This window comes from Zootoca vivipara, chromosome Z1 (genome assembly GCF_965207765.1).
Source record: "Zootoca vivipara chromosome Z1, rZooViv2.hap1.1, whole genome shotgun sequence".
NCBI lineage: Eukaryota > Metazoa > Chordata > Lepidosauria > Squamata > Lacertidae > Zootoca > Zootoca vivipara.
The window spans coordinates 57,192,344-57,207,672 of NC_142583.1; the positions used below are offsets into that span (position 1 = coordinate 57,192,344).

The following is a 15,329-nucleotide window of genomic DNA, read 5'->3' on the forward strand; positions in this document are numbered from 1 at the left end:
ATAAATATTACACTAGATTACAGTTTCTTAATGAATGAATGACAGATCTCTTATTTTTGTTTCTTGGTGCATTTTAATGTTAAATTATATTGTTAGTTGACAGAAACCAACCCTCCGCTGTTAAAATGTCAAACCCAGCCTTGATGCCTTTAAGAGTTTGGCTTCTGGAGTTTAATATACTGTTTTGCAAATAGACTTGCATTTGTCTTTAATTGTAGCCTAAACAAATGCAGCGGGGGCAAGATTCCTGTAAAGCTGGCTGTAGCTTTTTATAGTCATATGCAGTGCTCCCCCTTTCCTTGTACAAACAAGGTAGAAAACAGCAGCACATTCACCTAGTCAAAAGATACCCAGCTCATTAGAATCTTATGAGGCTACTGTTATCACGAAGTAATTGACCATGTTACTATAGATGGTTAAGTATCCTAAGGTGAAATCAGAGAATGCTTTGTGCCAAGGCTAAATACAGTATCAGATAAACCCAGTCAGAGGAGATAGAATTGCAGTTCCTATTTACTCTCTCCGGTTTAGAGAGGACACCAGACATCTTTGCACACAACTCTGTCAAATATTCTGTTTCGCACCCAGGATTTGGGAAATTAAACAATAAATTATTGCAAACAAAGATAAAAGGGACACGGGGCATCCAATTTAGACTTAAGCATGCTGTGGTCTTGTGAAAACGCAGGTTGCATTCGCACAACCAAATCCTGGCTGAATTAAGATGGGAAATGCATGATCTCCAAGCACTTGAAGACAGGCTCTTTATTCCCACTTTGCTCCTCCTTTTGCAGCAGTTAGAAAACAAGCTATGAAGCTGCAATTAAACCATAGCTTCCCATTACATGCAGTCTAGGAAACTTCCAAGCAAACCATTATATGAAGACATGGTTTAAAGTTGGCTTAAGTATGCTGGCTTTTATTGGAAGACATCATGGACTCCATGGATCTAATCATTCATTGATTTCAGTAGGTCTACTCCAGATATGAAGGAGTTGGATGTCATGCATGTCCTGGTTTATTAAGCCAGGTTTGGACAGCGTAAGCCAGATCACAGAGATGAGCATTTTTATAAATAAATGAAAGGGGGAGGAACTGTAATTTCATAGTCTTTGTTTATTTATCATGTTGCTGACTTTGCTTTTTGTAACAACTGAATCCAAAGACAACTGGGTTTAGACAAGATGTTTAAAGGGAGAAGAGAGAGAGAGAGAGAGAGAGAGAGAGAGAGAGAGAGAGAGAGAGAGAGAGAGAGAGAGAGAAAAGCAACAAAGCAAAGCACAACATGCATATCACCAGAATCCATTGACTGGAGCAGAACAAAGCTGAACACAATGATCTGGGAAATCCAGAGCTGTTTCTGTCTGTCTTGCTTCTGAATGTCATCGCTCCCCCACTTCCGAGAAATACTGCAGAAGACCAAAGTGCAACTACTCCAAGATTTCGCTTTGGCTCTCTTACTACTGGAATTTCATTCTGTTTGCAAATAATTGTGTACTGGCTTATTACAATATGCAAAAACGTCTTAGCACAGCTAAGATTTTACTTTACTTAATGCCTGATGCTCATAAACAGTTTGGGTTTCAGCTCTGCCTTCCGAAACAAGCTATTTTCTAAGTGAAGTGCTCCTAAACATGCATACAAATGTCCTTTTTCTGTTATTTTATGTTGTTGTTGTTGTTGTTGTTGTTGTTAATAGCTGCTGGTACATTTGGAGACTACCACTTGGTGGAACTGCTGGATAAATTCTTGGCATTTTCCGCTAAGTCACTTTGAATATTATTTTTCAACTTGTAAGTTTCCCAGCCAATTGCCAGGTCGTGAACTTTGCCACATCATATATGTGTAGAGAATGAAGAAAACAACACATCTAAAAGAGTTTAGGAGTAAAGCTTAAAAGAATCATATATATAAAAATATATATATTTATAGAAGAATTCCACCACCAAAAAAGTAGCCAGTCAGAGATAGTGAATTAAAGTACACTGCAAAAACCTTGGTCACTGCTATTAAAAGTATGGTAGGAAATATAACTTAAATTCCCATGGACTTTGCTTGTCTCTTGGGTATATTTATATTTTTGGGTGGCCATAAGTGCTTGGCAGAGCTTACTAGATCCCAGGTTGATAAATGAACCATGCTTTAAGGACTGTATCCAACTTAAGTTCTAGAACAGACCTACTGGAATAAGTTGGAAGGGACCCCGCAATGCAACAACCTAAGTTAGTCATGTCTTTTTATTTCACTGGGCCTGAGCTCAGTACAACTAATTTTGGCTATAACCCTTTGTTTCTATTTCTTTATAATAGAAACCAGTTTAACACAAACAACTATTAACCAGGTGGGGTATGCAGCCACTTGGTCCAGCCAGCTAAACTGTCCTACCATGTAGCAAGGACAGAACAATCAATAATGTGCACATGAATCAAAATAGGGGGTTCAATTTTCTCATCCTATGTGAGAATCTGCAACATGCGTACTTTCAGGGCATGGGACACAGAGCAGGATTTGCCATGGCACAACAACATAGCCTAACATGTAGCTGAGAGAATCACGAGTCACCATTTTTGACTGGGGGAGTGGAAGCCAAGTGTGCAAGTATAAACTGGCATGTGGCCACTTACAAGTCAACATTGGCCGAATAGCTTAAAAACCACATTCATTCTATGCTTCTGAAGTTTGAAAGCTAGAATACATAAACTTTATATACCACTTCACTGGAGTGAATAAAGCTGGAAATGGAATATTTCATGCCCCACAGTCCAGTCTGTGAAGTCACACAATGTGACACAGCATTTCATAATTCAAAGCAACAGTTCTTTGTTTTGTAGTCATTCTTCAGAAGTGACTGAATACCAAGGCAATCACAGCTAAACTGGCTCCTATGATCAGCTGGAAAGGATTGATTTATTTTTACTTTAATTAAAAATCCACACACCCCAGTTTGGTAGCATGGCCCATTAATCTTCTATGTACTGTAGATTCCACAGAAGCCAACTTATTCTTTCAACGGAACACATAAAATGCATGTCCATAATCACACACTTATTAGTCTTGTTTGGACGACTAAAATTTACCCAGAGGTTGCACACTAATTGTTTGCTCTTACTGGAATTTGCCAGTTCCTCTTATAGTGGGATATGCTTTAAAAACAGGTATGGGGAACTTGTAATCTTCCCGAAGTTGTTGGACTCAAACACCTAACAGCTCCAGCCAGCTATCCCAAATGTGAGAATGATGGGAACTGTAGTCTAACAACACTTGGATGGTGCTACTTTTGCATTACAGTAAAAATTATTTCCCTTCTTTCCACTTTCAAAGTGATAAATACTTTGCCGTGCAGTTCATTATAAAATCATCCTCCTAACTCTGGAGAAACCAGAGGAATTGACATGTGTAGAAAGAACGTCAACTAATTCATGTATCTATTTACAAATTATGGCAAGCAAGCACCTGTGTTAAAATGGTAAAGCAATATAATTCACAATGTCCTAACACCACAGCAAAAAAATATGATGTTAATTTTTATTTTATTTACTATGCAGTGAGAGTATTGCATCTAAGAAAGCTGACGTTGTTTCCCTTTTCTGTTACACCAAAGAAGTGCACACAATAAAAAAATGTGCACACAATAAAGTAAAATTATATACAAAAAAGTTTAAGATGTGATCTTACGTAACCCAAATCAGACTTACCCCACCCCAGTATCCATCAGTCATTTTCTAGAAATATTTATAACATTTTAAGAGCAGGTAAGTAGCATGTTCTTCCTTTGCACTCATACAAGTTATACTGTATTCTGCATGGCCAAGTGTCTCATTAATTGGTTAATAACTTGTTAACTCTTTCCCCCACATATTTTAAGGGAGAAAATGAATGGAAAAAGGCAAATATTTATAAAATGTGGGAGCTAAAAGAATTGGCTTAGCACTGCTCAGTTTCAAATTTCCTAATTACCTACAATAATGAATGCTCCCTTTTGTGCCAAACAATTTCATGTTGTTGGTTATATTTCCGAAATGCATATGATGCATACCAGCTAAACTGATTCATTATCTAAAATTGGACCTTCTTCCTCTCTCTCCTACCTAAGAAGCAGCAACAAACCCACCTTTAGTGGCACTTAAATACAAATGCAAGCTGAGCTACAAAATGTGTGATTGAAACAATATTGCCCTTTCTGAAAAAAAAGAAAGAGCCCACCCCACAAAGTCCCAAAGGTTTGCGCTCACTAAGAGAGAGTGTCCATCTTCATTTGCCTGACATTACTACTCTAAGTCATTTTAAATCAGGGGTGGAGAACCTGTGGTACCCTCTGCTGCTCTTATTATTATTTTATTATTTATTAAATTTGTATGTCGCCCTATACTCTCAGGGCAGTTACAACGTAAAATCGCTATATAATAACACAACATACATACTTGGGTTCCAATTTCCATCAATCTCAGCTAACATGGCCAATGGTCATTGGATGATGAGAATTTGAGTCCAGCAACATCTGCAGGGCTCTAAATGCTCCTTGTTGTATCACACGAAACAGTCATAAGCTTTATGCCTTCCCCACCCCACCCCAATCTCTGCTTCTACAATTAAAAAGTCTAGATAAATACTTCAGTAAGCCTACTGAAAACCAAAACCCAGGAACTTTATCTCCCGGCCAATATGTATGCTTCAGCAACCCCCAGAGCTTCAGATGTTCACAGAGTGGGCATGTTTCTTGCAAAGGGGCTTGTCCTTCTTAGAGAAAAATGTGTGGCCTTCCAAACTCTCACAGCACACCTGAAATGAAATTTAAAAAGACAGAAAGAAATGTTCCTCGTTTCAAAAATTAGCACATCGGTTAATAACAATGTAGGTATTTTAGGTGCTCATCACGCTTAATTCTAAACGAACTAGTCTGTTTTTTTTTTGTTTTGCTTTTACCATTAATAAAATACAAGTGGAATCTGCAACAAAATGTAGAGTGCTCCTGTTCAGGGCTCTAGCCAGTCATGTTCTCTTTATGGTTGTCCATTCCTTTATCCTCCCATTTAACCCAAGCCAGCATTCCTTGGCTACTGAAGATGCTCAATCTTCTACTAAACTGTTTTGGGGTCCCCTACCTTACCATGCTTTTTTGTAAGCATACTTTTTGCAAACACTGGGTCTCCCCCACAAGGCTGCTGATGCATCTCTCTCATGTGTGTGTGTGTGTGTGGCTGTCTCGGCTCAGCAAAGATCCATACTTGAAAAATGTATTCACTATTGAACTGATTTGATTAAGTGATGGCTTTACTCTGTGAATCTTCTATTGTTGTTAGAAGCCGCCAATAACCTTTCAACTAGGAGGGTGCACCTCAGGAGAGGTTTTCTGGGGCAACCAGGATCTACAGTGGGAAGGATGGGGTGGTGATTGGCACTAGCTTGGGTTGGATACAACTTGTATTTTTGTTCTGCTCTTCCCCCAAGGAAGAATGCAAATGGGCTTCCCTTTTTTTATCCTCATATGTTCCCATAGTGACTGGGCTCAGGGGCACCCAGTGAGCTTTGTAGTTGAGTTAGGAATTGAATCTCTTTGGTTTGAGCCAGGCACCCCCAAACTTCAGCCCTCCAGATGTTTTGGACTACAATTCCCAACTTCCCCAACCACTGGTCCTGTTAGCTAGGGATCATGGGAGTTGTAGGCCAAAACATCTGGAGGGCCGCAGTTTGGGGATGCCTGGTTTAAGCCCATCTGGGAACCATTAATGTAGGAAGCATTTGCATTCAGATAAGATGCTCTACCACTGAACTACAGCCCTTCAAACAGAAGACTACAAACTTGTATGTTTGGCAACTGATGGGAACAAACCTGAATGATTTATGTGTGTTAAGAAAACAGTGCCAAACAAATTCACATCAAATAATATCTTTAAGGAGCAAAAAAAACAAAACAAAAAGGCCAGCTTTACACAATAGCAAAGTGCTCTCCAAACAATTATGAAATACAGTAGTGTTTTCTTGTGTGCGTTATGGCTATTAAAGAAGCATTTCAGAAGTTACTCCTATCTTATTCAGGCTAGCAATAGCATTGCTGCCATTGATAACCAAGTTTTTATACTTACTGAGCACACAAAGCAGGTATCATGCCAAGTGTGGCCCAAGGCTTCCAGGAACCTGTCCCCAGCTTCAATGGGGAATTCACAGCCATGGCACATGGTCCCAAAGAGTCCATAGTAATCTGTGTAGGCAGACACAAATATGGCCACTGAACAAAATGTCTCAACTTGCAACAAATCCTAAATCTGAATAAATGTCACAGTAAGCACATATTGCTCAAATAACACGCCATAGGTTAAGGTATGCCAAGATTTAAGAATTAAGAACATGATCCCCTTGCTCTTTAGCATTCCACCACTACATAAGCAACATCCAATGCCCAGACCAGAGAGACTGAAACCAATGGGCTATTTCCTGTTTTCCGTGGGTCTCCTCTTTGTACTGCTTAAGTTGGATATCGCCCTATGGTTTTTCCTTAACTGAAGAGAGACACATCAGAAAAATGAAATTCAACAGAATTGTGGCATTGCAATACTCTTCCTTCCTTCCTTCCTTCCTTCCTTCCTTCCTTCCTTCCTTCCTTCCTTCCTTCCTTCCTTCCTTCCTTCCTTCCTTTCTCTATATCCCACCCTTTTCTTCGAAGAACTCAAGGTGGTGTACATGATTCCCCCTCTCCCCCTTCAATCCTTACAATAACCCTATGAGCTGAGAGGCTGAGTGTCTGGCCCAAGGTCACCCAGGGAGCTTCATGGCCAAGTGGGGATTTGAACCTTGGTCTCCCAGGTCCTAGTCCAATACCCTCACCACTACATCACACTGGCTCTTTATTTGCCAGAACCATTTTTATTTATTCATTAGGAAATTCATATACCTCCCTTTCATTTGTGAGAACTGTCAAAGCATCTCACATAATCAAAAATACAGTAAATTAAATAATAAAAATGTAATCAATATAAGCAAATCAGAAACAGACAGCAAGGAAACCCTTCCATTTTTCTCCAAGGAATCCCAACACAATACATTCTTGCAACAAAAGCAATCTCAGCATATGGCTATAACTCTCATCACCCTTCTCCCAGTGACCAACTCAGTTCCTTAAGATCATATGGAAGCTACTTCTACAATTTAAGGGTTTACTAAGTTTGGTATAACTTATTATTCAAACTGAGCTCATTTTAAATCTGAAAAGGTCCTCTCCATTTAACAGAATCATATTGAAAATGGGTGCACGCCTATTTAACTTGGCTGCTGTTTACGGTTTCAAGAGGTTTACAAGCTTTTCTACAGAAGACAGAAAACAGTAGCCAGGGCAGATTGAAAAGCTTCTGTTTTCCTTCCCTTTCAACCCCAGACACACAGTCTAAGATTTTTCTCCTATTACGTTAACCATGGTAACAGCAGCCTGAAGTAATCTGTGCACAGAAAATTTACAAAGGACAAGTCAGTGGTGCCCTGTATTGAAGCTTGTACATCTAATTTCCAGTTTCTGATTCCATAGAGAAATCTAGCATGAAGGCTTGCTGGGTGCAAAACTGGGGCCTTAAGCTTAGACATCTAACTATTGTTTCTGTATTGCAGCTTCACTACTTCTACTCAATGCCACTGAGGTTGGTTCCCAGGGTTTACACCGCCATCTACTCTTAACTACTGCCAAGTTTGAGGCATACCTTGGGTTCACACAGCAATGTGTTATCCTGTGCCAAAAAGACAGTTCCTTGGTTTTGCCAACCCTATCTCTTGTTGTGGGGGAAATAGCTTACCACTAATCCATTCAACAACACAGGAAAAGCAAACAATTGTGATTTTTAATTCTACATTTTTGCATTTTTTTATGATAAAAATAGGGGAACTATTAAAAGAACAAAGGGGGGGGGAGAGAGAGAGAGAACACAAGGGAAAACAAAATCATTTGCCATTGAAGGAAATTCTACAAAACATTCCAATTCAGACATGTGTGAACATGTTACTTTGGGATTCTTACTTTAGTATTCTCACTAGCATCTTAAGCAGTTACTAATTACCAAGGTCCAGGTTAATGAAGTACAGTTTTCTGTACAGCAAAATAAAAACAGAAAAATGGGAAAAAGAGTTCTCCCATTACAGGGGGGGACGGGGACCTTTGGATCTAACCCTATATAGAAAATCAAAATAGAAAATCAAAATAATGACAGATATGAACCAAGTGCCACCCCCCCCACTTTTTCTACCCAATCGGGGACTCCAAATTTACTTATATTTGATTTTATAGTTTTAACAGATTTTTACTCTTTTATCTATTGTCTTTTTTGGACACTGCTTAGAGGCAATTGGAGTTAAGCAGTATATAAATGGTTTCTTTAAACCAGGCTTCCTCAACCTCAGCCCTTGAGATGTTTTTGGCCTACAACTCCCATGATCCCTAGCTAGCAGGACCAGTGGTCAGGGATGCTGGGAACTGTAGTCTCAAAACAGCTGGAGGGCCGAGGTTGAGGAAGCCTGGCTTAAACAGACAAGACAAACTACGGAAGCTCCATCTGCAAATGTTTGAAGTACTGGTAACAACAAGGGATGGGTCTTATTTTATAGAGGAGAAACATGCTGGTGTAACTAGCACAAATATACTGAGTCAAGTAAAATGCTCACCTGTCTCACAGTAGGGATCACCATCCTCCAAATGGAAAACATTGTTGCGTATGGGCTTGTGGCAAGCCACACACACAAAGCAGGAAACATGCCAGGTTTGTTTCAAGGCATTTATTACTTCCTAGTTGCAGGAGAGACAAAAACAACACCATGTTGATCACTATAGGAATGGAATGAGATGGATTGCTGTTCTCTTGACCATGAAGAAACCCTTTTTTCTTACAAAAAAGGAAAGAAACTGGAGGAAGCACTGAGGAATGTAGGTCTTGTCTTGAACCAGATTTTCTGAAGTTACTGCCATTCGTAGGCTGAGAATCATAACAAGGGAGCAAGAGAAGGGTGAGTTCAGGTCGGCCCATGCCTATGAATTTGAACATATAATTTGAACAATTTTTCTGCCCTGAATAAATTTCATAGCTAGATATTTTAGGTAGCAGGTGTTTAATTTTTTACCAGCATCTCAGGCAGAACATCACCCGGGGTATTATGATTACAAATTCCACAGGTTACTAGTAAAGGCTGGTTTTTTTCTGTGTTATGTATTTTGTGTTCTCATTTTTTTTTATTTTTATGTCGTGATCTTTGGATGAAAGGCTATGGAATGCCCTCCCATCAGATGTCAAGGAAATAAACAATTATCTGTCTTTTAGAAGACATCTGAAGGCACCCCTGTTTAAGGAATGTTTTATTGCTTTATTATTATTATTATTATCATTAATTATGTTGGGAGCCGCCCAGAGTGGCTGGGAAACCCAGCCAGATGGGTGAGGTATAAATAAATTATTATTATTATTATTATTATTATTATTATTATTATTATTATATTCACATTTTAATCATCACCACAATTCAGAGATTATGAAGTAGGCTATTGCATCGTTCCCGCCAGCCTCCAGCCCATTCTTTTCTGAACTTAAATCTAAAAAGTATTTCCCCTGCCACTGTATTATTTAACCCTGGATAAGGTACAAGAGAAGGAGTTTCTCGACTTTCTGCAATTCAGTCTTTTAAAGGTGGTTACAAGGTTCCACGGTTAGGTCTGCTTATGTCCCAATACTTCTGAACTGATCTAGCGTTAAGGATTCCAACATCTAGTCCAAAACTTTAACGTGACAACTTTATTACTTACCCCAAGAATCTTCCTCTGGCATCGGGCACATTCAGGGGCAAGGAACTTCTCATAGCAGCCCTCACAGTAAAGAGCTCCTTTTTCTTCCACAAAGCCAATGTATGCCATGGAGGTTTTGCAGTGTGCACAATTAAACTCCTCTGGGTGCCAAGATTTTCCCAAGGCCACCAGGAAAGGCCCTCTGTTTTGAACAGAAACAAAATCATCAAATGCTATGCAATTAGAAGCAGGGAAACGTGGACAATTTTCAAGTTAAGAACATGCCAAAAACATACCTTAAAAGCAAAGCTGATTTATATAAAAATATATACTGAGAGAATGAAATGGTACAATGGAATGTAATTACATTATTTTCAACAGCTAGGTTAAAGGTTTTAATAAGTTAGATTTAACTCTGCTAACAATGCCTGCCCTGGTATGATCCATTTTTCAAGGGAAAGGTGTTGATTAGCATCTCTTAAAAGACAAGACTGCTGAAGAAATTAAAAATTGAAGATGTTGGAATGGAATGTTGGAAGACATCTAAAGGCAGCCCTATTTAGGGAAGCTTTTAATGTTTGACGGACTATTGTATTTTAATATTTTGTTGGAAGCTGCCCAGAGTGGCTGGGGAAACCCAGCCAGATGGATGGGGTAATAATAATAATAATCAGTTGTTGTTGTTGTTGTTAATTATTATTATTATTATTATTATTATTATTATTATTATTATTATTATTATTATGTGGTTTGGTGAAAAGGGCAAGCTTAATGCAACAGGGATGGCTAACATTTTGTGGGCCAGGGACACATTCAGAAATCTAAATGGAGCACCGTGATATGCCTATTTCACAGAATGAAACTAGTGATGCTCAGAATTCTTCCCCCTCCCCACAAAACTCCAACAAGAAACAAGTAAAATACAGAGGAAAAGAAGCAGGCAACACTCCTGAGAAACAGACATCGTCCCCCAACAAACACCTCTCCAACTCTCAATTTTGAATAATAGAACTTTAGAGGGGAATAGTCCTTGGTGTGCACCGAGTGGGGTGAGTGGGTATCTGAGGGCACCACATTGGAGATGCCATTATTACAGGCACATGAAGTGCCCCTGACCATCAGGTCCAGTCGTGTCTGACTCGGGTTGCGGCACTCATCTCGCTCTATAGGCTGAGGGAGCTGGCGTTTGTCCACAGACAGCTTCCGGGTCATGTGGCCAGCATGACAAAGCTGCTTCTGGTGAACCAGAGCAGCGCACGAAAACGCCGTTTACCTTCCCGCCGGAGCGGTCCTTATTTATCTACTTGCACTTTGATGTGCTTTCGAACTGCTAGGTGGGCAGGAGCTGGGACCGAGCAACGGGAGCTCACCCCGTTGCAGGGATTCGAACCACTGACCTTCTGATCGGCAACCTCTAGGCTCAGTGGTTTAACCCACAGCGCCACATGAAACAGGCACATGAAACCAGGGTCAATTTGAAAATGTAAATGACTGAAGATTCAAAAGTGAGGTAAGCAATGCTGAAAGTAAAACTACATTTTAAACAAAAGAAAAAAATTCCTTCAGTAGCACCTTAAAGACCAACTAAGGTTTTTGTTTTGTTTTTTTTGGTATAAGCTTTCATGTGCATGCACACTTCTTCAGATAAGTGAAGTGTGCATGCACATGAAAGCTCATACCAAAATAAAAACTTAGTTGGTCTTTAAGGTGCTACTGAAGGAATTTTTTTATTCTGTTTCGACTCAGACCAACATGGCTACCTACCTGTAACTACATTTTAAACAAATATGAAACAGCTCCAGGCATTTTATTATCCCTTCACCTTGAAACAGAATTAATACTCATTTCTAAAATGAGAATAAATGTAATTTTGGAAAAAGATGAAAGCTAAATTTCAGACTCTGTCATTCCTGGATGCACATGAGAAGTCTGCCCATCCGATGGAAAACTCTTGAAACAGCCCTGTGTGTCGCATGCAGCCCCCTTTCATCAACTTCAGCATCAAATTTATTTACAAGTTTTTGGCTTAACCAGTTTGCTCTGCCAAAGAACGGACGCTACCTTTTAAATACCAGCCAGATCTAGAATTCCTGCTGCATGTTTGCACAACCATTCAAACATCTAGAAAAAGAGGACACACTATTTCATGTACAAAATTGTTTTTTGTCTTATCTATGGCCTGTTGGTGAGTTTAGAACTTATTGCAAAGGGTTTCATATATTTTTTAAAGTTCTCCATGCCCCTTTTAAGAGGATGGTCCAGAATTCTATAGACACCCCCTGCTGCCATGTGATTACCTGAACAGAGCAAATACTGACCTAACCTGATACCCTCCAACCTCTGTACAAGCACCTTTTTACATCAATGCCCTTTCAGTTATGTAGCGATCAAACAATACAAGTCCTTATGTACAACAAAGTGCTCTCTTCTCACTGTGTCAGCAAAGGCTAATTTACCAGACTCATTAGGAACACAGAAGAGGTCCTTCTGGCCCCAGGTGGAATCAAGTTTCCAATTGTCTGCTCTAAAATGATAGAATTGGATGCTAATGAAGTAGGAAGGGAGGAAATGTTTTTACACCACCTGTTACATTTAGCAAGCAGTCTTTTATACCAGTTATATTTAAGTTTTCTGCTGTGATTTTACACTTTTGACATTGCAAAGTGAACCGCTCAAAGCAGTACAAAAGTCCCAATTTTGAGGGGCGGGGGCGGGAAAGCAACTGTTTTCTTCCAGTATCTCCCTATATTCAGAATGTATTCATGACTTCTGCAGTTAAAAGTACCATGTTTAATGCATGGAATCACACCAAGAAAGGACGACAAAGTGATTATAACGTGACTTTCACTGATCCAGAATTTAATACTCGTGCTCTGAATAACATAAAGTGAATTGCAACACGGGCCAAGAAAACATAAGTGTTAAGCACTGGCTGTCAGTCACTTGTACTAATTTCAGTCTCTCCCCCGTCCATTGCAACCACTTTGAAGTATCAATAGGATTTATATCTGAGTGTACATGCTTAAGATCAGTGCTAAGTCCTTCAAATGTTTTCCTAGGAGTAGAACTGTAATCATTTATAGGACATGCCTTGTGGTCTCCATTTATTAATGAATAACAACAGTTTGGATGAAGTTTAAGCCTGCTTCACTGATTGCTTCCTGCACTCAAATTGCTTTCTGTTACTATAGTTGTGGGCAGATACTCAGAACCAGTATTACTTTCAGAATTTCATCCATGTGCTCACATGGGTGAAAATATCCAATATTTCCATATCGTGTTTCCATATCCAATGCGAGCACTTTGTTCGATTTGTATTGTTCAAACACTACAGTAACTGAAAGGGCACTGATGAGAAAATATTGCTGGAGGGTATCAAGTTAGTGTCACTGTTTGCTCTGTTCTGGTAACCAAAATGCAACAACTCTGGCCTGATTTCTTCGAGTTAAATGAAGATACTCTAAAAATAAAAACCACATTTTTATACTGCATTGCTTTTTCATTTCCTGTGTCAGGCAACACTTAACTCCATATTTATCTTGGGGGATTCCCCCCCCCCACTCTGACAAAGCCTATGATAACTTTGTTTTAGCACGAAAAACCTTTTTTTTAAAAAAAAAAACCCATTGCATGTAAACTACACAAAAATACATTAATAAAAAATATGGATTTGAAAGTGATAGCTAACTTAGTTATTCTGACATTCAAAGACATGCCATGTTGCATGAGTACTTGAGTACTGTCAAAGAGCACCCCATCAGATCCACATTACAAATATTCTGTAGATTTGTACATATGCAATAGCCCCCCCCCTCCCTGCAGTGCACCCTGCCAAACCTGGCTCTGGGGTGGCTGGCTGAACCCATGGAAGAGCACACACAGGTTGAGGAAAGGGGATATTGTTTTGTCTGGGAAGCTGAAATGCTTGCACTGACAGAGTGATCGCCATGGTGCTACATTGAATTCATCATCTGTCTTAGGCTTCAATGCAAAAAGAAGGATTTTTTTTTTAAAAAAAACGAGCCCCAGGAAAGTATCTATGATGACTAGATGATAAGTTGATCAATAATTAAGAAAAGAAATTAAAAAGTTATGAGGTGGCCTCTCTTAAATTTTGGGAGCTGGCATTTCATGGTTATTTTATGTCTCAGTATAAAGTAACCAAGACTACAAGGCAGTTTGGCTGCAAAACAGGTGTGCTGTGGAATGTCACTTGATCCAGCGCTTACCTTTTCATAGGTAATACTGCCTCAAAGGGCATGAACTGTAATTATGCTAAAACCTCAACCCCTGAAGGCTATCACAAGTTTCCCAAACCACTGTAGTGCAAGAGTGTACGGAGAACATGATATATTGATTAAGGTATTGTCAGATGGCTTCAGTGCATATCCTTCTCATCTGGTGTTTTCTGCTTCCTTTCATTTCCTGAATAAAGAACTGGGATAATTTGCCTGCCAGATACTGCGGGCATCAATTACACATTGCAACCATTCCCAAACAATATATTTTATAATTCCCAGCCTAGATATTGTGAGCATTAATTATGCTTTGTTGATCCTTCTACGTTTTTCTGTGCTCTCTGATACAACTGATCATGGAGAAGAAGAAGAAGAAGAAGAAGAAGAAGAAGAAGAAGAAGAAGAAGAAGAAGAAGAAGAAGAAGAAGAAGAAGAAGAAGAAGAAGAAGAGGAGGAGGAGGAGGAGGAGGAGTTTGGAATTGATATCCCGCTTTATCACTACCCTAAGGAGTCTCAAAGTGGCTAATATTCTCCTTTCCCTTCCTCCCCCACAACAAACACTCTGTGAGGTGATTGGGGCTGAGAGACTTCAGAGAAGTGTGACTAGCCCAAGGTCACCCAGCAGCTACATGTGGAGGAGCGGAGATGTGAACCCGGTTCCCCAGATTACGAGTCTACCACTCTTAACCATCATGCCACACTTGTATCACACTGGTGATACAAGTGCAAGACTTCATGGATCCTCTTGGGGTTGGCCCAGAGTTCTCAGAGTGGGGGCAAGGTATGGTTATTGCTTGTCTCAACGTAATTTTCTTTATGGAATCATGAAAGTCTCTGTTCCATTTAACGTGCAAAAGCCAGCTCAACTAAGTCATATGAAGTGGGTGGACTAATCATTTTCCTTGACACCCCTAAGGTTTCATCATTTACTTGATGACTGGCCACAGTTAAGCGTTCCAGTGTGAACTGACTAATCCAGGCAGACAATAATAGCTCTGTAACCTGCCTTGGGGATTTGGGATACCTGTCACTGACAAGGTTGCTACAGAAGGCAGTGCTGGAGCGCAACCTGCAGGCTGTCAATCATTGTTATTACATGGGTTGAACTTGAAGACGACTTGCCAGAAGTAGTCAAACTCCTAAGGAGTTTGTGTAAGCACAGTTCCAGCAATGATTCAATTGTTTGTTTAATTGCCATTTAAGTTTGATAGGGTTGGTATTGTTTAGTTTTCTTTTTACCTGTTCTGGCCTTCAAAGAAATATTTGCTACTGCATATTTCTTGTTTTATTTCCATATCACCTGCTATGTGCTTTTCACCTTGTTTACCTTCTGGGTCTGATTG

The 15,329-nt window shown here is 39.6% G+C and overlaps 1 protein-coding gene across 9 annotated transcripts in view; it reads right to left on the reverse strand.

Annotated features, from left to right (window-relative positions):
- Positions 1–3,511: 3,511 nt before the first annotated feature.
- PDLIM5 (PDZ and LIM domain 5) overlaps positions 3,512–15,329 on the reverse strand; it is a 138,985-nt gene continuing 127,167 nt past the window's right edge. For all 9 annotated transcript variants that reach the window (XM_088660501.1, XM_035112566.3, XM_088660503.1 and 6 more), the window contains 4 exons: positions 9,770–9,950; positions 8,641–8,761; positions 6,084–6,199; positions 3,512–4,779 (listed from right to left, as the gene is read on the reverse strand). In XM_088660501.1, coding sequence (XP_088516627.1) covers positions 4,690–4,779; positions 6,084–6,199; positions 8,641–8,761; positions 9,770–9,950 — 508 coding nt within the window. In that variant the 3' untranslated portion in view covers positions 3,512–4,689. The remainder of the gene's footprint in view (positions 4,780–6,083; positions 6,200–8,640; positions 8,762–9,769; positions 9,951–15,329) is intronic.